General features: G+C 45.5%; 1 protein-coding gene across 1 annotated transcript; it reads left to right on the forward strand.

Moving 5' to 3' along the window:
- The first annotated feature begins 9,773 nt into the window (after nt 1-9,773).
- On the forward strand, nt 9,774-21,805 carry NPM1 (nucleophosmin 1). Its single transcript, XM_036391678.1, has 11 exons — nt 9,774-9,904; nt 10,600-10,679; nt 13,492-13,611; nt 14,382-14,475; nt 15,190-15,293; nt 15,753-15,814; nt 16,249-16,303; nt 17,293-17,382; nt 18,261-18,362; nt 20,416-20,490; nt 21,458-21,805. The coding sequence occupies exons 1-11, from the start codon at nt 9,841-9,843 to the stop codon at nt 21,494-21,496; spliced, it is 885 nt and encodes a 294-aa protein (XP_036247571.1). The 5' UTR covers nt 9,774-9,840; the 3' UTR covers nt 21,497-21,805.
- The last annotated feature ends 1,655 nt before the right edge of the window (nt 21,806-23,460 follow it).

The following is a 23,460-nucleotide window of genomic DNA, read 5'->3' on the forward strand; positions in this document are numbered from 1 at the left end:
TATCTCCCCTGCCACCCTCCTTGCATAGATCAGTGTTTACAACTTCACTCCTCTGAACAGACAGCAGGGAAAAAAAATAAGATTAACCATTTTGTACACTTGATGGCTTCATTGGACAGGCAATAAATCAATACAATTGAATTGAAGCAGATAGTGTTCAAATGCTATTATCTGTCTCTCTGTTATTGAGCTGGGATCCTTGAAATGACATAGAGAGATCCCTCCAGCTCCAGGATTCCCTTCCCTAGGAAACCTGCAGGATTTGACCTGCTCCAGAGCTCACCCGAACCCACTGGGCAGCCCTGCACTTTGCTGCAGATTTAATCCTTTCTGGGTTTGTTACTCAAACCTCCTCCATTCTGTGTTTGCTGCTCCACGGTTCAGTTCTTGCATACAAGCAAAAAATCATCTGAAGAGCTAACGCTGGTGACAGTGTGTGACACTGTGCTCATCATGAGAGGAGAAGTCTTCTGTCAGAGCTGAGGGTGGCAATGCCGTGTGCTCCAGGAAGGGTTTCCAGGGCTGGAAGCAGATGCTTTGGAAAAGTCATCTGCTCCTGTGTGTATTTGTTGTTGCTCTCTAGCAGTAAGACCACCCAGAGAAGGTCTGGCTGCTGCAGTCCCTGCAATCGTGGCCATTTATTTATTCAGGCCTGCTTGGAGAGCACAGGGATTTTACCAAGGAATTTCCTGGTGCTCCCTGCCTGGTTCAGGTGACTGTATTTCCATAGAGTCTCAGGATAGATGATGGTACTGGGAAGTTTGGTTTTGCAGAAAATAAGAGTCATCTGTAACAGCTTAAGAAACCCAAAGGGCCAAATTTAATGTTGATTAAATCGTCCTGAATGCAGCACAGCTGCTGATAAGTTACACCTTCATAAAAGCAAGGTAAATCCAGCCAGAACCTGAACACTGCAAGGACTGAGGTTGAGTTCAAGACTTTGGCAATGTTTTGTTAGCACAATGTTGTGTTTCTCTAGCACAGGGTTCAGTGTTTGCAGGCCACGGTCCCGTGGGGATACAATTCGGGTGCTGTGTCCCCGGTGCTGTCCCAGGTGCTGTTCCCAGTGGCTGTCCCCAGTTTCTGACCCCAGGTGTTGTCCCCATTTTCTGTCCCCAGGGGCTGCCCCAGGTGCTGTCCCCAGGTTCTGTCCCCAGGTTCTGCTCCTAGTTTCTGTCCCCAGGTGCTGTATCCAGTTTCTGTCCCAGGTGCTATCCCCAGTTTCTGTCCCCAGTGCTGTCCCCAGGTTCTGTCCCCCTGGGCTCTCTGGCCCCAGTTTCTGTCCCCAGTGCTGTCCCCAGTTTTTGTCCCCCCGGGCTCTCTGTCCCCATTTTTGTCCCCCCGGGCTCTCTGTCCCTCTCCCGCCCGTCCCGCCCGGCTCTGGAAGCGGCTCCGTGCCGGATCTGCGGTTCCAGAGCGCCCTCTGGCGCCCGGACCCCGCCAAGGCCCCGCCGGCCCGGCCCTGCCCCAGAGCTCGGTTTTAACCCATTCATGCCCGACCCACGGGCGGCCCACGGATCCACGAGGGGCCGCAGGTGCGACTCCTCAGCCTGAACTCGGCTTGAGTCCCCGGGAGCTCCCAGACTTTGCATTAGTTAGGGAAGAATTCTGCTGATATGATGATGATGATGATGATGATGATGATGATGATGATGATGATGATGATGATATCAGAGCCCAGAGCTGTGATGAAAATGGTTTCATGTTGCTACTGATGAGAAGACCTGGAGCACGGGACCTTGGAGAGCAGGGGGCTGTCTCAGTGGTGACACTGTTCTCACTCAGTGGAGATCCCGGGGCAGAATGGGGCTGCAGAACCGATACAAGTATTCCAATATATTAATAAGAAACCAATAAACCAAAATCATCCTTGCTCTACATCCAGTGGGTTTATCTGGAGGATGATATTCTTACAGAGACTAATGACATTTATATTAGCTGAGACTCTGATCGGTTCTTCATTACATGGAATGACTTTTTTAAAGGTCTATTAGTTTTGGAAACATAAGTCTTCAACAATGCTATGTGCTGTAAAGTAAAACCAGAGGAACCTCTGTGGGCCAGAGGCCTCAGCACTACAGGGAGGAGCAGGTGTGTTATGGGATGGTTCTAGGAGCGCGATGGTCCTGCAGGGACCTTGGATGCTGGCAGCAGGTGGCAATAAATAAGTGTGCCAGGTCTAACAAATGAGTGTCAGAGACCCCCTCAGTTGACTTCTGCTCCTCTATGGCCAACATATAAATTGTGGGTTTGCAACCGCATCTGTTTAGATTGTGTCTGATACAACCTGTTGTGGACACCACGGTGACCATGACAGCACATGGAGGGATGGCATTGTGGACCTTGTGGACCCTCAGGAGCTGATCCATCTGGTGTCCTGCTCAGCTCCAGCATTGCCATGCACCACTTGCTCTGAGGAATGCCTGGGTACATGGGAGGTGTTCCAGCCACATGCCAAGACCAGATGATGCAGGTGAGTGTGACACAGTGACAGCATGTGAGTGTGACACAGTGGCAGCATGTAGATGCAGTACAAGACAGATGGGAACTCTTATTTTAGTGTTGCTGTCAGCACTCAGACTTCCAAATTTTAGATGAAATTGAAGGATTTCTTCTTGAGGAAGCTGGAAAGCCTTTCTGAAAGGAAGTTATAGGTTATTCTGCGAGCTAACGTACCACAGGGCCCCAACCACTGGTAAACCCACCACCCACTCTTTGAAAGCCTACATCTCCCAAACACGTGCCATTCATGACCAGGTTCCCAACTGGTTTGGGAAATGCAGAGAATTAAACATGGGGTCTGTGTGTTTTTCATTTGTGTCATCCAGGAACCAGGGCCCTAAGTAACCTTCCTCCAGGAATTAGTTTTCCCCACTATAGGATAGAGTTGTGAGATGAACATTGAGATAATTGTGTGAATATTTTGTCACCTTTCTGTCTTTACCTGCTGCAGATTACCACCAGCAGTACAACAGAGACTTCATCTGAAGTAGGTTTCCAATGCAGGTGACAGTACAAGCATGTAGGAGCTTCTGCTATCACTGAACAGCCTTCCACTGTGGGATTGCCAATGCTGGCTGCACCTGGATGGAAACAGCTGGCCAGAATTCCTAAACCTCTGCTCTGTGTGACCAGCCTCAAAACTGGACTCTGTTCTGGATGTGGGTCTTCACCCAGCACTGTGGGGCCCACTGGGCTGGAGCCCAGCCTGGGTCCAAGGGCTCTTGAGCTGCAGGTGCTGGGAACATCTGTCTCTGTGGCACCGGGTCACGCTGAGTGCTCAGCCAGCCCAGTGTCTCCAACAGTGTCTGGAAGAAATGTGTGAGAGCAGACTAAGATTACAGTGATCTTTCCCCCAGAATATCTTCCAAGCTGTTCAAGGATTTATTGAGCCACAGAACAGTGCCTTTTGCCTATTCTCCCTTGCTGCTTTTTCTTTTCCCATGAGCATGTCTGATGCTCATGAAATTCTGACGTCCCCAGCATCCTGTGGCAGTGGCTTGCACAGCTCTGCTACGTGTTGGCTGAGGATCTGCCTCTTTATTTTTTTTATATTTAATCTGCCACCTACAAGTTTCATTTTATGTCCTCTATTTCTTGTATTAGGGGAGACATCAGGCACTTGTTTCTTGTTCTCCATGCTTCTTGTTATTGAATAGCCCTTTATTTTGTCTTTTTTTTTTCCTAACATGCCTATTGCTACCTACAGTAGTCAAGATGTGGTTGTACCCCACACTCATACACTGACCTAATGATATTTGCTGTTTATCTCCCAGAGATTCCTACAATTCAATTTGATTTTTGATATTTGCAGTGCTTCACACAGATCATACAGCTACATATTACATCTCTAAACTCACTTGTGATCAGAGATCCAACCAGAGCTCATTATTTCATCTGTAAGATTTTCAAAACTGTAGTTTGAAAATGTGGTAAATGTTCATTTGTTCAGTAAATATCTTTGTCCAAAAGCCTGCTGAAGCTTATAAGCACATATATATACATATTGATATACATAAAATCATATCAAATGATCTGCAGGTGTTTTTTGTGCAGGAGCCAGTAACCCACCCTGGAATGCTGCTGTGATGATAAAACCCCATCCTGCTGCCCCAGCTGGACACACTCAACCTAGCCTGCAGAGCGGTTTCATACTGTTGCTCACATTAGATAAGCTCAGGAAAGTCCAGGAAATAAATTGATTCACATGTATGGCTTTAAATATACATCATGTTCTGCATGGCTTTGGAATGGTTTTGAAAGAACTTTGCCAGGTTTGTCTCTGCAAATTTGAGAGCTGTGATCCACATCCACATGTATAACCACATGGCTTCAGATTCCTGGTTTCCAAGAGTGTTTTCTAGCCCAAACTGGGAACATGGAACCGTTGTAGCCTAACAATCAAGTAGAAACACAAGAGCTTGCCACATGAATCCCACATAGTATGGTTTTCCTGGCACTACTTTGTTGATGGAGGAAGTGCTTGATGCATCAAAACTCCCTAGCAAGAGCAGTCAGAAACTTGGTGTCCTTCTGTTTCCTTCCCTGTAGCACCTGGAGCCTCCAAGATGCCCTGATGAAGCGCCAAGGGATTGAGAGAAGGCAATAGTGAAATTTTCACGTTGTCCCAGCTAGGAAGAGTAGAGGCACAATCTGATACTGCCATCAACATGATACCCTTCTGCCTTTGTATCCACCACAGGGGCCCCAGAGACTCTTGTGGAGAGGGCGAAATGCAGCAGTGCAGGAGCAGGATGATAACAACACATCAACCTCTCCAGGTTTGTCTATGGTTCCAGCAGATTTTATTTTTTTGGTAGGGTATTTTGCAGGGGGTGTAATGGGAAAAGAACAGAAGGGCCTGCTGCACTTTGGAGGTGTGGAGCTGCCTGTCTGCCTGTGCTCTAAGTTGAGAGATCAGAAATAACGTTGGCCAAGCTTTTGACTTCCTGACATCTGTGCTATGAACTGTCCATACCAGTGGGACCCTGGAGACAAAATGCCACCTTTGACTGGTGTGCTTGAGGTCCTTACACAACATGTTGGCTGAGGTCAAATGTAGCAGAGACCCAAGGGAAGAATGAGAGGGATTATTTTCTTTCCCTGGGCAGATTTATTTTAAATGTGGAATCTGCCCAGGAGGGCAGGAAAGATTCTCACTGAGCCAAATGGGGTCTGGAACACAGCTCTGCCATGTTTTCTGGCCTGGGATTTAGTTTGGATCCTGCCATCCCATCTCTCAGGTCCGTGACTGTGGCCAAGGGCAATCAGCCTCCCCATGCAAGACCTTCCAGTAAACAACCCTCTAGCAGGAAGGGTGTAGTAGGCAGGCATAGACAGGCAAAGCCCACCTGGCACACCTGGGGCATGGATAAAACTTGAGAGAAGGCAGGCAGCCATGTAGGAAGCTGATTAGGGATCACTAGATGGTGCTGTCGACCTTGAAATGGGAACTGACAGTGCTGAGATGAGGGAACATCTTTCCTGAACTTAGAGCCAGAGCATCCTCACAAAGTTATGGTTGACTAACAGCATCCTGCGTGTTACTCAAACACCAAATGGACCTGCCCCTCAGGCCCTGGCAGTGAAGCTGTGGAAATGGAGCATAACAAACACAGGAAAATCAGGAACTGGACACGAGTGTGCTGTGCCCCACTCCGTGGCCTTATGTCTGCTTTTCTAGACCCTGCAGGAACCATGGGGCACAGGGACAATATTTCAAAGCTTGTGCTGCTGTAGGAGTAGACGTGAAAAGGGACCACCAGAACAGGCTACTTTGCTGTGGAGTACCAGGTGTTGTCTCCCATCTCCACAGTCCTGGCTGCCTGTGGGTGGTCAGCAGAACTCATGTACCCTGGCAATGATGCAGAACATAATTTTGGGATTGAGCTCATGGGCTGTAACAAGCAGAGCAGTGCCATGGGCTGGCAGCAGGTATATATCAGTACACAGCAGCAAATGATATTGCAGGGGCAGTTGTGGCTCATGGGACAAGGGCATCTGGCACGGCTGGGGGAGGACGCTAGGTGCACTCTGCCTCACCAGCCTTACACACACAGGGCTGATGGAGCTCTTTGCTGCCACCCCCTTCCTGACCCGTGTCAGCAGCACCTACTCCAAACTTCTACTGCTCCTACTGGGAGGTGGCCTCACCTTTGGGACCTGCAGGACACAGAAAGTTTTAAAGTATCCTGGCTTTTCACCCAGTTTCAGTCAGGACAGGGTTAATTTTTGCAGTAGCCAGGAAGGGTCATGGCCAACTGGCCAGGACCCAGAGGCTATTCTGTACTGAATATTTATAGAAAAAAACAACAACAAACAAACAAACAAACAAACAAACAACCCCCCAAAAACCAAACAACAAAAACAAAACCAAAAAAAAAAACAGAGAGAGATAAATTTCAGGCTATCTCAATTTTTACTGCTGTGGACACTGGGACACTGACACCTGTAATCTATCTGTGTAACCTTACTTCTTTTCATCACTACAATACCTGAGTGCCTCCCCTGTGGACATCCTGGCTCACCTGTCATTCCTCCCTTTTCCTCCCATTCCCCAGTTGTATTTCTGACATTGGGCCCTAATAGGAGAAGGATCCCCTGAAAGGTCTATGCAAAACTATAGAAGAGATGGAGCAGCACCAGCTTGTGCTGCTATAAGCAGAAGCTGGGTCACCAGCCTCCCTCTGCTCCCCTTATGCAGCATTCTTTGGTGCTGAAGGACCTTCTGATGCAGCTCTTTATGCTGCTCTGCATGAATAATATGCTACAGGCGAAGCTGGGGATAGAACAGGCACTACAGAAAGAGGGAAGATGAAGAAAACTTCCAGTGCCACTTACAGCAGGGTCAGCAGCAAAAAGCAGACTGTGGGTAAGAAAGAAGACAACCAGGTAAGGATGGTCCCTCCATCACAGCTCCCTGTCCTGAGCTGGCTGCAAACCAGCCTGGAGGTGAGGGGCAATTACAAACACAAGGCCAAATCCTCTCAAAGCAGCCCCAGGAGATGCAGCTCTCACCTGTGTTCAGGGTGTTCACCTGGCACCTAGTAGGGTGCTCTGTCTGCGCTGCCAGCACAGTGCCCAGCCAGCACATTGCTCCTGCAGGTACCCCCAGCTCATGGGGGTGAGGACAGCTAACACCTGCCTCTTGCTGCCCTATCTGGGGATGGCAACATGCAGTTATTTCAGGCTAAAGTGAAATATTCGGATTTTCTGGTGTGCAAGTGATATTTTTTTGACATCAAGAAGGGTGTTTTGATGCCAGTTAAGATTTTGGCCCTTAGTTCACTGGGACAGAAACTGTTGGCTAGTGAAGGGAGGAGGAGCCTGGTGGAGAGGTTATGTGATGGCCATGGGACAGGGCAGCTGAAGATTATTTCATTATGCCAGAATGTAAATTAAGGTTGCGTAGGAAATCTCTACTGTCTCTATAGCTTCTGATTGTTTGGCTACAACTGCACTGTGGTTTTAACCATGCTTAAAATACAATTTCCTAAGTTTTGTAAAAGCTCACTAAAAAGAGAATTCCATTAAGGGAAGCTCTGATTTTCCCCTAGTTGTCCCTGTATGGCTGTTTCTAAATCACTTGTAAGCCTTTTCTGCCATGCTGAGTATTACACAGCACAGAGCCGAGCAAAGTAAAATGATCGATATTGTAATGGACTTCACATCCTAGTACCATGGCAGAAATAATAAATGTCATGATATATGACAGCCCTTCTAAAGCCCTATGGAGCCAAATGAGACGCAGTAAGCATATATCTCCTACTTCCTACCCCTGTTTTGCTTCTCTGTGTCTGTCCTTTGTTTCCTCCCACATTTATTTCCTCCATAATGGAAGACTGTAATTGTATTAAAAGTGACTCTGCACACAGGACATGCTGTGGTTGCACTGTTCCCTTCAGCAAGATCCAATCCACCGGGGTGTATTCTGGAGCTGCAGTTTGTGAGCTGCTCAGTGCCCTGGGGGCAGGGCTTTGGGCAGGTTTGACCAGCAGCCATGTCCTCCTGTTGGCATTACAGGTAAATGTAATTCACTCCCTTCCACTATTACTGTGTAGGATTTGCCTTCCAGCTCCTGTCTGACATCTGGGTCATGCCATAACTTCATTTGAAATTTTGATACTAGTTCCCATTTTCAATCCAACCCAAACAAATGCCTCATTTGCATTTTTGCAGCTCTTGAGGCTGAGGTGTCTGATCAGTTAATGATGCCTCTCTCTGCCAGGGACACCAGCAACTGCACTTGGGATTTCTGCCTCTGCTGCTCCACAGATCCCTGGGTGTATCTTCACATAGTTGCCACTCTTCCTACCCTAAGGGCTACCCTCAGCAGTAATTACTTTGTAAAGATAATAAGAAATTAACCAAACCAAATGTTAGAAAATGTTTGTTCATTGGTTCCTTGTGAGACTTTAAGGGGAGTAAATCACAGAATCACAGAATATCCATCCTCACTCATATGCTAAGCTGCGATTCAATTTATTTCTGTACCTTGTTTTCACACACAATTTAACTCTTATCGAATTTTAGTCAGCCTGTGGCACCCCACCTGAAACACCTCAGTGGACAACCTGCTCTAAAGTTAAGAGGACGGTAGGGGATCATATCCTGATGAAACCATGTATATCCTGTGGAACTGCATTTGCTGTTTGCAAAGGGGCCAGCTTCATGGAAGAGTGAGGAAAAGGAATCTTTGACAGGGTAAGTTTCATTTTCCCATTGTGACAGTTATTCTTCAGTTTGTCTCATTTTCAGCAACACCATTTAATGTTGTTCCTTTGTGAATGTGAATGAAGGTAACATGACTACAAGTTACACATTTCAAATCAGTGGAGAGATAAGTGTACCAAGAGCCTATACGCTTTTATTTTTGCAGAGTAAGTGTTCAGGTAAGTGTGAGATTAGCACACAAGGGACCTGACTGGTGCAGATCAGCCCCGGGACACGATGGCCTGGAATGTGTGGATGGTGAGCCCAGCCCAGGGCCACTGATAGGCTCCCACCGCTTAGGCAAACAAGTCTTTCCAGGACTGGTAGCTCTACAGTATCACATAACCCTGTGACTTTAAGCTTTGTTGTGACAGATTTCCCCGTGTGCCAATTCACATTAAAAAGTTATTTGCTCCCATCACACGCCAGCTGAAAAGGAGGTTCCCACAATGCTGTTGACCCTGGCAACAGAGCCAGTGGCACAGGGAGCAGTAGCTCGGGGTGGGTGCTCATCCTAACGGGTAATGCAGAGAAAGGGAGCTGCTTTCGTTCATTTATTATTTTAGTCAAAGATGACATCAACAACCAGCTCCCGTCACAGAGCGAGGAGGGCACGTTCCATTGCAGCACGGCTCTCCGGCCAGCGGAACCCCTCGGGCTGCTAGGGCTGCAAGCCCTGTGCCAGGCCCGGGGCTGTGGCCGCGCCCCTCATCGCTGTCCCCACGTACAGCGCGGCCGTGGAGCGGAACGCTGCGATCCCCACCCATGGCTCTGCCCCACGTGTGATGCGGCCCAGGAGCGGAACGCTGCGATTCCCGCGGCCCCGGCTCCGTCGCGGCAGTCCCGGGCCCGGGCGGGGCGCGGCCCCGGGCCCCGGCCCCGGGCCCCGGGCCCCGGCCCCGGCCCCGGCCCCGGCCCCGCGACGCCCCCTGGCGGCCCGCCCGGCCCCGCGCGCGACCACCGTCAGCGTGCGCGCGTGCGCAGGGGCGGCGCGGGGGACCGAGGGACGGGCGCGCAGCTCTCGCGAGAGCACGAGGCTATATCAGCGAGTGGGCGGGCACGGGGCTTCCTTTAGTGCGCGTCCGCCCGCAGCGCAGCAGCTTCACTCAGTCGTGCCCCAGCCCCGCGATGGAGGACAGCGCCATGGACATGGAGAGCATGGGCCCACTGCGCCCGCAGACTTTCCTCTTCGGTAACGCTCGCCGCGCCACGCTCTCCCGGGGCCCGCTGGCCCCGTCGCCCCCGCAGGCCCCGGGGCCGAGTGCCGTGCGGGTGCCGTGCAGGGCCGCGGCCTGTGCCGGCCGAGCGCCGCCCCTCCGCGCGCGGGGAAGGGGCGGGGGGGCTCTCTCGGGACCGGGGGCGCGCAGCGGCCGTTCCCGCGCGCTCCCCACGTGGCGCGCGGCCCGCACGTGGCAGGGCCCGTCCCGCTTTGTTCCGCGCTTTGTTCCCGGTGCCTCCCGCCGTTCCTAAGGACGCGGCCCCCGGCAGCGCCCGCGGAGCACGTGGCAGCGCGGCCGGAGGCGGAGCACGTGGAGCGCCGCGGCCGCGCGCGCCGTGCTGCCCATCGCCCCGGGGGAGGCCCGGCCGTCCACGGCGGGCAGGTGCGGAGCTGCCATCGCCCCGGGCACCGCGGCGGACGCTGGGCGGGGATGGTCTTGAAACTGCTGGGCTCGAACGGGCCGCGCGGGGAGCTGCGTGCTCGGCAGCAGGCCGCGCTCGCCTGGGGTTTTCCTCTCCCCACGTGTTCCGCTCCGTGCGTGCTTGGAGTGTGCCGCTAGTTCCCTGCAAGTATGAGGCCTGGAAGCAGCAAGCTGCCAAGTAACTGGTTAGCAAATACTTGTGTCTTGAGTAAAACAGTAAGCTTATAATTAAACTGTTTTCTTTCAGGCTGCGAGCTTAAAGCGGATAAAGAGTTTCAGTTTAAAGTAGATGATGAAGAAAATGAACATCAGTTGTCTCTGAGAACGGCAAGTAGTATTTAGCTTTTACGTTTTCCATTTTAAATGTAGTGGTGTGCTGTGATGTTGGTTTTTTTACGTGTCGTTTATTTCTCCAGTTATAATACAGACGATAATTGTTACATAAATCTGTTTAAAATAACCACCTCTTACTGGCAGTGGAGAATATTCTGTAATTTCAGATACTTTCTGTATTGAAAACGTTTCTCCACTGATGTTTCATTGTAGACAGGAAGCAAATGCAAGGCTGGAAAAGGTTAAATATCAACTTAGAGTGGGTTGATAAATAGATGCTAAATGGAATTAAAGACTATACACTGAGGCATCCCTAAGGCAAACGAGTGCAGATACTACAGGAGCAGAAGGAGAAGGATAGACTTGTAAGAGTCATACATAGGCACTCTCTTGTAGATTACTAGAAAGTTGATTTTTAAGAATCATTTGTGTGTTCACAAACATAGGTAGGGTTCTTTTTCTTTCCTAGAAGCAAATAATAAGTAAATCCAAATAAGAGAACAGAAAGTTTATCTTTGATTTATTGTCCTTGGTTTGCCCTCTCCAAGGATGTAACTGGGAAACCCCATCTTTCATTCAGATAATTCATCTGACAGACTCCCAGGGAGTTCTTGGATGGGTCCTTAGGGCTTTCTGGTGCCACACAAGTTAGACGTAATATTTCAAGGTTTTTGTTCTCGACTGAGCATGGTTTTTTTTGAATAGCGAAACAATAATGTGCCCCATCCTAACAGACAAGAAATTAAAGAATTGTAGCATCTTTATGGCATGTTGCTGTGTTTATTTATATGCAAGGAAATGCTTTGATACCTGGAAGCAAGAGAGTCTTTAAACTGTGGACTAATTCCTACAGGAGAATTGCTTCCTGGAGGTACCTTGCATAACAAGTATCTCCAAACATTTCATGCTGTTACTTAAAACACTTCTGTGTTAGCTCTGTGAATCATGTGGTTTTTATCCTTGTATATTATGAAAACTACCGCCTGGACTTGACAATAAGTAATTCGTTCTTAATTGCAATTCCTTTTGATAGAGGAGAATAGCAATGTTTAGGGCAAGTCCACGTGCAGATTTCTTCTGTCTGAATGTTTGTTATGCAGTTAAAATTAGTGATACTTTAATTGTATTGTTTTACTCAAAGTTCTTTTTCTAATTATATTTTCTAAATTAACTGTAGCTTGTCTTCTGATGTACTCTGAGGGATGAAGTAAAAATCCTGACCACTACTTGTTGTTAGGCTTGTGGGGGGAATGCAGTCTTAATGTCAGTAACCTGTTCTCATAGAATTAAAAGGGGTGATGCACAGGAGAAATAGGATTAACGTACCAAAGGACAAACTAGGAAATACATAAGAGACTTTAAGACTTGAAAGATGTGGGACATGGTTGAAACAAAAAAGACCTTATTGAGAAGAGGAAGGATTTAAAGAAAAGGTGTAAAGGCAGCAAATACCTGGGGGCTGGCCTATGCTCCCAGATGTCTGTCTTTACACCACCAAGTGTGGTGGTGGACTTGGGCATGAGGTACAGCAAGATGGGGAGAAAGGGAGTAAAAAGGAAAAAAAGGATAGATGCAGGAGGTAAAAGTGCCATGAATTTCTGTAAATTTCTTACTAATGGCAGCTGAGAACAGGGATGGTCACTGCTTCATGACCTATTTGGTGTGCATTCCTTCAATGTAGAAATTGAAGCACATGCATGGATGCTTGACAAACATACGAGAATTAAATAAAAAGTGCTATAGTATTGAACTGGGGCAAATGACAGGACATGGTCTAAAATTTTAGTCCCACTAGCTGAGCAATTCAGTGTTGTTGACAACACATTAGAGAGGTGAGATCAGAGCTGCAATTTCACCTCTGAATTGGTAATAACAAAATTTGCCAGAAGTAGTGAATCCAGTGTTCTATTTTCCAGCCTTCAGTCTGATACATCTTAAGTGTGGACTATTACAGCCTCATTAAAGCTCTTCATCTCTTGAAGAATAGAAACTTGTGTGCCTCTGCCTGAAGTGTTCACACCCACATCTCCCGGTTTGGGGGGGGGGGGTTGGAAAGCTTTCTTTGTTTGGGGATTAGGAAAGGAAGCGCAAAACCTTGTGCACTGCTGTTGGGAAGAGTTGTAATCTGAAAGATTTGTGGTTTTCACATCTTCTGCATGTACTCCTGTTTGAGGGGCCCAAGGTTCAGTGAACTGGAGTTTCAGGCCTGACCACTGTCTGTCACTCATCTCCCTACAGAGCTTTGACTCTTCAGAAAGTGCTAGATTCAGTAAGGGATCCAGGTACTTCAATTTAGAAATGCCTTGGGACAGCAGTTCCTAGTCCGTGGTGAATTACAGCAAAAGGCATGTGCATAAATCACAGTATTCGACTAAGCTGCTGTTAGAGGCCTAAGTGAATGTCAAATAAGCAAAAGGTGCACAGTGTGGTAAAGAGGAGCATTTGGCAGATAAAATGTGGCAGGAGGGGGAAAGCTATAGGTGTGATTCTGTAGAGGAGATAATGTGTTCATACTTCTCTCCTTGGACCAGCTGTAGAGCTGACTGAACTTGCCACTGCCTCTTTTTGGTGCAGTGATCCAGCAGCAAGTGACCTGATTTCACTGTCATCAGAACATGCCTGGAGGTACCCCTTGGAAGTTTCAGTGTTGTGGAGAAAGGGTGTCAGCTTAGGATGGAGTCTGATGGAATAATTTGTAGTCAGAAATGCAAATTTCAGTATTTAATGATGCAGAACAGTGAATGGAGTTTAGAAGATTTAAAAATATTTAGGATGCTCAGACTGTGTCCTGTTCTTGACTTCACAGGTTACTTTAGGAGCTGGAGCCAAAGATGAATTACACATTGTAGAAGCAGAAGCACTGGACTATGAAGGCAACCCTACTAAAGTAGTATTGGCATCTCTGAAAATGTCAGTGCAGCCTACAGTAAGTGCAAAAACTTAGAGAATCTACTGTAAATTTGGTGTCCAGTAAGAAAAAAGTTAAAAAAGGCTTGAGTCAACTGAATTTTAGTGAAACTGAACAGTGTGTTCAGAGAAGTGTCTGTTTTACTGCATGAAGTAAATAGATCTCTTTTTTTGTGCCTAGAAGAGTACTTGAGTCATGTGGAGATAACAGACATGTTCAAATTACACATTTTTTAAGCGACCGTAATAATTCATGCCATCTATAGACAGACAGGTCCAGGCATATGCAAGCAGATGCATCTTTAGGTTGTGTTGCTTTCTTTAAACCTGGGATGGGAACAAGTCATTTTTTCTGCAGGTCCCAAGCTCTAATGCCACTCTGAAGATGATTGCTCCTCTCTGATTGAAGGGCGCCTTGTCATTTCTGCTATCTGGAATGTAGTTTGACTCAGCTGCTGATAGTGTACAACGACAAAATGCTGGGGCAGGTGGGATGGATGATGTTCAAATCGACGTTGCTGCCAAGTGGAGTAGAAACAAATGTGTATTTTTCTGGCCTTGGTGTGCTTTAACTGGGATAAGCAACGAGTGTAGTAAACCCCTGTGTGTGGCTTATTGACACTGAGTTGACCTTTTAACACTTGCAGAACACTCCTTTGAAAGGGAACTTGGAGTAGCTGTTAGCCATGGAGTCTCCAGCTGTTAAAGCTCGTTTCCACTGGGGTGGAATGTCTGTTAAATACACTTTGCCTGGAATATGCGACTGAATACCAATGCTTTGTCTCACAGGTTTCCTTGGGTGGCTTCGAGATCACACCACCAGTGGTGTTGAGGTTGAAATGTGGTTCAGGGCCTGTTTACGTCAGCGGTCAGCACCTCGTAGGTACGTATGGCTGCTCACTGCTGTGTCCTGGCACCTGGCAGCACCTGCAGAACTTAAAGGATGTGCAGCTGGTGCTGCAAGCAGTGCTTTTGCTGGTAATGACCCTCTGAATCTTAAAGGCACATCCTCAGCAGAAAGGGGCTGTAGGGCAGAAGCTGGGAGAAGTGCTTGCATGCCTTTGCTTGCTACTTGGTTTTTGTATGGATAAGGGGCATTTGTCATCCCTGGAATTTCAGTTCGAATTTCTCCCTTAGAAGTGGACCTTGTCCCACTGTAGGCTTTCTGCTTATCAGCTGAGTATGAGAAGACTGCCCATGAAATAGTTCTGGTCTTTAACTAAACTAACCCAGGACTAGTCTTCTCCTTTAAGAAATTGTCTTTGATCTTTCTCTACTAGTTTTCAAAAGTGTCTCCTTAGGATTGGAGAAAACATTATTTTTGACTTTGTGTTGTGTGTGAAAAGTGTTCTGACCAGTGTGAGGGGTGGTAGTTCACCTGATTGGGATTTCCTTGTAGTAGTACCTGCTTCAGTCAGGTGGAAAACCTCCTAGTCAGTGGTTAAGTCACTAGTGGGAAGCTTCGTGATATCAATTCAGCACCTCAGCCAGACCAAACCTACTCAGTTGTGGGTAATGCTCTTTGTTTCTTACTAGCAGTCTTGCTTTATATTGTTAAGTGAAGTGAGGTTTTTACACTTTGCCTTTGCTTTATCAGCATTAGAAGAAGAACCAGAATCAGATGAGGAGGAAGATGATGCAAAAATTGTTAATGCTTCAACAAAGAGACCAGCAAGTGGAGGAGGAGCTAAAACACCACAGGTATATGGACTTGCAGTTACTTTGTTCGAAGCATTTTCTTCTAGTTTGGTATTGGTGCTGCCTCTAGGATAAAGTAGTTAGATGCCTTGCTATTATAAGTGGGACATGATTATTTTGTACTAAATTGCAGAAGGTCCCAAAACTTTGCTGAAGGGATAGATAGAGTGGCTACTTTTGTGAAAATTCTGTCTCCTGTAGTGACAGCAGGTTCTGGTATAAACATCAGTGTACTGTAAGAGTTGATGCTGATTAAAGCACTGGACTTTCCTAACGAGGAAAGGTTCCTAGGCTCAGAGCATATGCAGTTAACTAGTCAATAGCTTTGGGCTTGGCAGCTGTAAGTTCCTGGGTTTAGCTAAATTGATTGAAAGTAGCCTTGTACTTGTGCCATAGTTGTTTTGTATGGCTCTGTATTACCAAAAAATGGTATCAACACTTAACAGACTTTCTTTCTTAAAGAAAAAACCAAAATTAGCAGAAGATGATGAGGATGACGATGAAGATGAGGATGACGATGATGAGTATGTATTCCTGTTTTGATAATGTGTTTTAAAATAAAGGGCTAACTTTCAGAACATGAATTGTGCGACACAACTGGATGCTAAGTGAAAAAGCTCCTGTATCTTGACTGGGGAAAAGGCATCCTTGTCTTACTTATCTCTACAATGCTATGTAAATTAATGTTCTTCAGATATGTTATACTGGGCTTCCTGTTACTCACTAACTTCTAGAAGTAGTAGTGGAAGTCCCTAGGAAATGTCCTTTCAGTATTGAAGGGAAGGGAGTGCATTTAACTGCTTCAAAGGTAATGCTTGCCCTAGCACTTAGCCATGTGTTAAGGTATAAAGGAAATTTGAAAAGATTGCTTGCTTCTTTCATGAATAAAACATTTTATTGGGAGGGAGGGGGAAGGTGGATCTTGAGTTATGGTGAGTGACTTCCTTTTTAATTGTAGTGATGAGGATGACTTAGAGGATGATGAGGAAGAAATTAAAGCACCAATAAAGAAAGTAAGTGGCTAATCCTGTGATACGATAGTAATCCAGCAGGTAGTCCCTTAAATCAATGAGTTTTATCACAGCTCTCTGGATTGTGTGAATGGGGGATGCACTAGGTTTAGCTCAGCCTGTGTGAAGAAATTATAATAGGGTGTAAAAGCACTTCAGTGTGAATGTGCACCCATCCAGTCCATGTTGTATTTCCTTGGCTGCAAAGGGGTGACTGGGTCTTACCAGCACAGGAATGCAGCTGTCAGACCGGTGTGGGCCTGGATAGCTGTTAAACAGCAAATGAAATCCTGCTCAAAGGGCGTTGTGCTTCGCAGTTCTAGTCCTGCATGCTGTGGAAAGGAGTTTTCAGCGACTTCTGATGCAAAAGGCTTTAAATGTGAGCCTCTGGCAGGGTTCACTGAGGGAGGGACGTGCCGGGAGGTGCTGTTCCTTCGGCCCTCGAGGGCCATCTGGTGGTGCTGTGAACGTGCTGCAGGGCAGCTGCGCCGGCAGGAGGGGGGGAGGCATTTTCTTTTTCTCACACTTGTGTACTTCAGCTTGAATTTTTATGTTCATGCCTACTGTTTAAAAACAGAGATTTATAGTTTTACTTCACAATGTGCTGTTCTGTCCCTACTGAGTTGCCATAAGTGATAGTGCACAGTGGCCTGGTAATGAGTCTGAAACGCAGATTCCAGCCATCTGATGTGATCTGGGGTGACTAAACAAAATGGTCACTTGATTGCTACAGGAATTTTAGACTCTGTGTCTTAGATAGGCATGTGGTATCATGTCCCATGCACATCCCAGACAATATTTCTGGATGAAATGCCAAATAAGATAACGGTTGTGTTACAGAAAAAAGACAGCACTGAGTGATGTAACAGAACTTGGTTCTTGGGTGTGTTACTGTTCTGCACGAAGAGGTTTTCCTTTGGGTTCCTGTAACATGCCATCTTGAGTTTACTTGCAGTTCATTTGACAAATGAACTTGTGTGCTTGCTTTTCAGCCTGTTCGTGAGGTTGCAGGAAAAAATATGCAGAAAGCAAAGCAGAATGGAAAAGATTCTAAGCCATCCACACCAGCATCTAAATCAAAAGTGAGTGAAAACAACTGAGTAAAACAAAGGTTTATTCTACTGGGGAAGCTAGTTTCTTGCCTAATAGTAACTTCAAACAACATACTAACATTCAAATTAGGTTTTTAGATCTTGATATGAAGCACGTTGAAGGTACTGTTCACTGCTTCATGTTTTCTGTGAAACTCTTCAGTGATCAGTATGTACCTACAACAGTCAGGATCTGAAATCAGACATACTGTCTCTTGGGAATACTGGTAATTCTTTGGTTGGAAACACTAAATCTATTGGTTTTGTGCAGCGCCTAGTACAAGAGGGTGACTGCCAAGTGTGTTTCCACTGGAGAACGCTGGAGGCCGTTTTCCAGTGGAAACAGGAAAAGGGACTCTCGTGACAATGACCCACTGCAGGACTGGCAGTTTCCTTCCTTCCTTTTAATGCTGTGTGATTGTGTCCTGATTCCTTGTACAGCTTCTCCTTGCTGCATGTACTCAGACATAATGCCAGGAAGGTTCATACAGATATGAGCATGGGATGCTTGCCAGGACAGCATTTGAGAAGCACTGCAGGTGTGCCTTTTAAAGCATGACCTAATCTGGCTACAGATGTGGAGTAAACTCTGAATCACTAAAAATTTTGGCTATTTTTGGTTTAATTCTATTCAAAAAGCTGTGGAGGCACCTGCCCAGAAGCATGAGACACCAGCTATGCTATCTCTAATAACTCAGGTTTGAAAATGGTTATTTTTCATGCTTCTAAGGAATGTGAGGGAAGCATAAATTTAGGTTTTGTGACTGTCTGAAAACTGTATGGACTATCAGTGTGATAGCTAGTTTTGTAAAATGTATCTTATATTCTCTGTAACTTTATGTGCAAGTTACTAATGAAATAATTTTCAGACTCCAGATTCCAAGAAGGATAAAACTCTAACTCCGAAAACACCAAAAGTCCCTCTGTCATTAGAGGAGATAAAAGCAAAAATGCAAGCATCTGTAGATAAGGTGAGTGTTTGGGAATGAAGTTTCTCAGCCTTTCTTTTACACTTCCAGAGATAAGAAGAATTGGATGTGTCAATAAATGGTTATGATGTTGCTGATTCCTGCTGTTACTATGAGTGGGTGTTGATGTTGAAGCTCAGAGAAATGAAAACACATTTGCAGGGAAAAGCCTCTACTCATGAGAAACAAAACCACTTTGTTTGTATTTTTCCAGTAGTGCTGATTAGCAGTTTGGTATTTCTTGGTGAACTGTCTCTGTTCAAATTAAAAAACCCATTTAGGCTATACTTACTGTTAAGATGATTTAAATAGTGCATATACAGTTTGGGCTACTAAAGTAAAGTGGAGTTCTTCACGTGGTTGGAATGCCTTGGTCTTGAAACAGTATATCCTGATGCTTGTAAGGCTCAGTAACTTCCAGAAGAGGGAGATAGGTGCTTGTGGTATGAGTTTAAGCACTGCTGCAGACCTGAAAGCTTTTGCTTTTTGGAGGGATCCAGGCTTGAGTCTCCCTTCAGTGGATGCTTCACCCTTTTAAGGTGTCAGGCCAGTCACTTGCTCCGGTTGTTGCCAGGTTTGACCAGCACTTGGTGGTCACACATGTCAGTAGTGTTCTTAGCAGCTATTTAAGTATAAAATAGAAAATCCAGTTGCAGGCTGGTTGGGCATAGCAGGTGATTCTTTACCTCCTGAGCCAGGGTTGAAGTGCACGTGCCAGCAAGGGCTGTGTTCTGAATATCCCTGTGCTTGGAGCAGATAAAAGTGAGGGCCTGCCTGTGGCTGCACTTGGCTGGCTCACAAGTGCTGATGTGAGTGCTAGGAAGCATTGTTGGTTTGCTGATGGGGTTTTTTAATTCAAGATAATACATTTCTTAAACCCATAAAATGGCAAACAAAGGTCACCTGAAGAATTAGGATCATCTTCTGCTTAGATCCGTTAGTGTTTTGGGGCTGCTTTTTTCCAGGAATGATGCAAAATCAGACCAGAAGTGTTTAAATACAGGGTGGATGCAGAATGAGCAATGACAGGCTGTGATGAGGATGGAAATGCAGAGCCCTGGCCTGTGAGCCTGGCGTGATGGATGGGCCCATCCTGGTGGGTCACAGTAACCCAGGAAGCTTCTGTGGTGTTGGGAATGACTCAGGAGATCAGTGGTACTTCTGCAGTGTGAGCACAAGTGCATGAGCTGCTCACAGTAGACATGGGAGCAGATAGTAGACGTGTGCAGAGGGAAGCATGCAGAGCAGATAACTGGCAAAAAGAGCTTTAAAATACATTATCTGGTACTGAATAGTGCTTCTGCTGGTAAGTGCTGTCTAGCAGGGAGCAGCTAAGTGTGCTGTCCTAATTGACATGCAATATTTCAACTGATTCACCTGGGAAATTAGAAAATATTTCTTTTGGGACATAGGAAAGGAAACCAGTGTCTCCTAAAATTGCATGCTGTATTATTTCCCCTGGAGATACTAGGAGACAAGATGATAACCCTGTATGTATGATTTATAACTGAATCTATGTTGTACCTTTGAGCATGTGCAAACACAATTCCAGGGATTACAAGGAAATGTTTCTAGAACAGTTCTTTAAATTAATAAAAGTCACATATTAATGAGTAGTGTATTAGTGAGTTTTCAAAGATAGATGGGAGGTCAAATTCATGTTTTGCTTTAGAGAGCTGAAGTTAAAAATCTGCCTGTGAAGGGTGGCCTCAGGTTGTGTGTTGCAGTAAGAGTCCATAAATAAAGAATTAATTGTAATTTATCTGAGTAGCATGGGACTGTTTACTACAAACAGTGATTTGAAGTGGTGAACACTGTTATGCTCTTCAGCATCAGCAAAGAATCTTGGACATCGATTCAGTTCGTAGCCACGTCTGTCAGAAATAGCTGGGCATGGTAGAAAAACAAACTTCCTAAAATGGTTTAAAGCAGACTAGTGTGAGAAGTTGCCAGGTGAGTTCAAACTCCATGTATTGCAAAGGGTTTTCAGCATCATATGTTGAAAGCATTAAATGATCTGCAGACCCTAAAGCTTGTTTTTTTTTTTTCCAAATAGGGTACTACCCTTCCTAAGCTGGAGCCCAAATTTGCCAACTACGTTAAGAATTGCTTCAGGACAGAGGACCAGAAGGTAACAGAATTCATCAGAGCTTGATAAAGTCCAAAAACTTTTATAACCTTGGGGATTCTTTTCCACTTCTTAATCTTTACAAGCTTTGGACTGTTTTAAAGGGTTGCAAACCACAAACAATACTTCAGGTTAAATATATGGGAATGGTTTTAAGGGTTTTAGTTGGCTAAGATGAGAAAGCTACTATTTTATTACATTTTTCCAGCTTTTATATGGTTGGTAAATTATCTCTTGCTTACTAAACCCACAGAATTTTCCTTTTGGCACCATATTGGCTAAGGAAATGAGCTGTGGTTTCTCTTGCTGCTGAATTTGGCTACCTCAGCCAGTCTGGTGTTCAGCCCTTTGTTGGGGAGGGTGTCTGGGACAGCAGAGCTGTTTTGTGATGGAGATTATGGCATTCTTGCCACATTCTCTCCCAGAATCAACAGAGCTCTTGAAAGAGCACAAGCCAAAAGGTGATACCAGGAATCAAGTTTCTGAATTGCTTACTACTTAGCACAGACTAAGCTGAAAATCTTAGATTTCCCTATCAAAATTCCACCAAGTCAGTTTTGCAGTGACAGAATTGCTTATGCTTTCCTGCTTCCTTAATGGTTTGGTGTAAACTTGTCTGATGGACAAATTGATATGTTCCTGAAGGAATGTTAAAAAGCAGTCAGCCTCAGCTACTGGACCTGCTGTGGCATTAGCCAGGGTAGGCAGAGTTCAGCCAGTATTTGCCTCACTGATCCACACCCATCCTCTCACTCAACCTTCACTGAATTCTTAGTATTGTGACCTAGTGTGAATAATAATCTTCTAGCAGAAGGATCCAATGACATGCTTTCAACTTGATTTTCTCTGAAAGGAATGTACTTTTGTTACAATTTCTTGTCAGTATTTTATGAAATTCAGTGGTGATAGTAAGCTAAAAATAATTTTTAAATATGGATTTCAATTTCTAACTTTCTGTGTACACTTCCAGGTCATTCAAGCTCTCTGGCAGTGGAGACAGACTCTGTAAGAAAAGAAAACAGTTTAAACAGTTCGTTAAAATCTGCAATCTTACTTCTGTAACCATTATTTGGCTGTTCTTTTTACAAATACTGAAAGAGCTTTTCCTCCTGTGTCTGATAAATGTCATCCAGATTACCTTGCCAAGAATGTGTTGTCCAAAATGCCTGTTTAGTTTTTAAAGACAGGACTCCACCCTCAGCTTCATTTTAAGTATGTATGGAATGTTTTGATAAGGCATGGTGGTGGTCAGACAAATGGAAACGGTGGGGAGACTAAATGTATGTGAAAAAATAAAATTTAGTATTTTGATACAGTACTATTGTTTCTTTTTTTATGGATGAGGGGAATCTGCATACTGAACCCAGAGATAATTGGGCTTGAAAGTTCTCTGAGGAACTACCTTTGAGTATTTTAGCTGCTTCTCTTTAGCAAGTACACAAACTATCGAGTGTTGTCAGCTTCAAAAACAACTCCAGTTCCATGAGCTGTGGAGCTACGGAGCAGATGATTGGGAAGAAGACTGAAGTGGCAAGTGGGGCTTTATTCTTGTCTGAAAGTGACCGCTAATTGCATAATTGCCTAAAACAGCCCTTCCTGCATCTCAGTTTCTGACCTGCTTCACTGCACTTGGGTTTATGGTTTCTCTCTAACTACTGGGTTTATAGGGCCTGGAACTCCGCTTGTAAAATGCAATACTTTTATCTGGGATTTGCTGGCTGTGCTGTTCCTCTGAGGAGCTGCAGAGTCTGAGGCTGCCTCCCATAATGACTCCTGTGAGGATTTTGTGGAGAGAAGAATTAGCTTGAATGCTGTAGGGTGTGCCTAGAGAGCTCACTGAGTGAGTTCAGAGCCTGTGGATAAATTCCTGGGAATGCTGAGACTGATCTCCAAGAAATCCAAAAGCTTAGATGAGCAGGAAGTCCCCTCTGGTCCTCTGGCCTACACATGATGCTCAGAGCCAGAGTTCAAATTTTGGGCCATTCTTGTTACATGAAGTAAAAACATCAATGTTTGTAAGGGCTTTCAGGTGAAGGGAAGCATGGATGTCTGTGCCATGAGGATGAGACTCGTCAAGGCTCCTGTCTGCTGTCACTTCCAATGCATGACTGTTCCACCTTGTGTCCAGTAACTGCAGACATGGAGACTGGAAGAATACTCAGAAAACATTCAAACACTTGAATGGTAACTATCAAACTCTGCTTTAATCCTTGCTGTGTTTGGAAATTAACACAACTGACTTGTGTTCTCATAGCAGAACACCCCCTAACTTGAGTAAAACAGGTTGAGTTTTCCCCACTTGAAGGACTTGGGACACTTAGGTCCTGCAGCAAGTGGCTTTGCAAGACATGTGGTGAACACACACTAAGTTGTGCTGATTGGGCATGGGGTCTGTCCTACTGAGCATTCTTTACAAGTTGTTAAGTTAGGATGACAATTTGGTTTGCCACTGAATTTATTTTTTTATGTTTGCTGTTACAAAACCCTTAGTTCCTATAGTTGAGATGCTGGGTGAAATGGAAAGCAGTGCAAGTCTCCAGAAGCAAATAGCTCTTTTGGGGAAAATAGAGCCAAGGGAAGTGCATGGTAGACGAGTAAAACTGTGCAAGTCTTGTGTCAAAGTTTCATTTAAGCTTGAGTATAATTGCAGCATGTGAAATGGCAGAGTATAACGGTTTGAAATGCCTGTTTTGGTGGGGTTATGTCAATAGATGATGTCATATTCACAAGTGAGAGCAGATTTCCCTGGTGAAACAGGGCTAATGGCACAGACAGGCTTATTTAAGCAAAATTGCCCTCAATTTTGGCTGAAAGAAGTGAAAATTGTGCAGTAATTTCAGCAAGAAATTACTAGCCAGTAAAATAATCTGATTGCTAGTTTTAAGAAAAGCCAGGGTGTTGTCTGTCAGTAGGTGACTGACCAGAGCAGGTCTGGGGTGCAGCCATGCTCTGCAGAAGCATTGCAGGGGAAAG

The sequence above is a fragment of the Molothrus ater genome, chromosome 15 (genome assembly GCF_012460135.2).
Source record: "Molothrus ater isolate BHLD 08-10-18 breed brown headed cowbird chromosome 15, BPBGC_Mater_1.1, whole genome shotgun sequence".
NCBI lineage: Eukaryota > Metazoa > Chordata > Aves > Passeriformes > Icteridae > Molothrus > Molothrus ater.

Excerpts from the sequence above, each read along its gene's own strand:
- NPM1 (XM_036391678.1), top strand. The coding sequence starts at position 9,841 with ATGGAGGACAGCGCCATGGACATGGAGAGCATGGGCCCACTGCGCCCG. Across the intron at positions 10,680-13,491 it reads ATCAGTTGTCTCTGAGAACG|GTTACTTTAGGAGCTGGAGC; the intron begins GCAAGTAGTATT and ends TTGACTTCACAG. Across the intron at positions 16,304-17,292 it reads TTAAAGCACCAATAAAGAAA|CCTGTTCGTGAGGTTGCAGG; the intron begins GTAAGTGGCTAA and ends CTTGCTTTTCAG.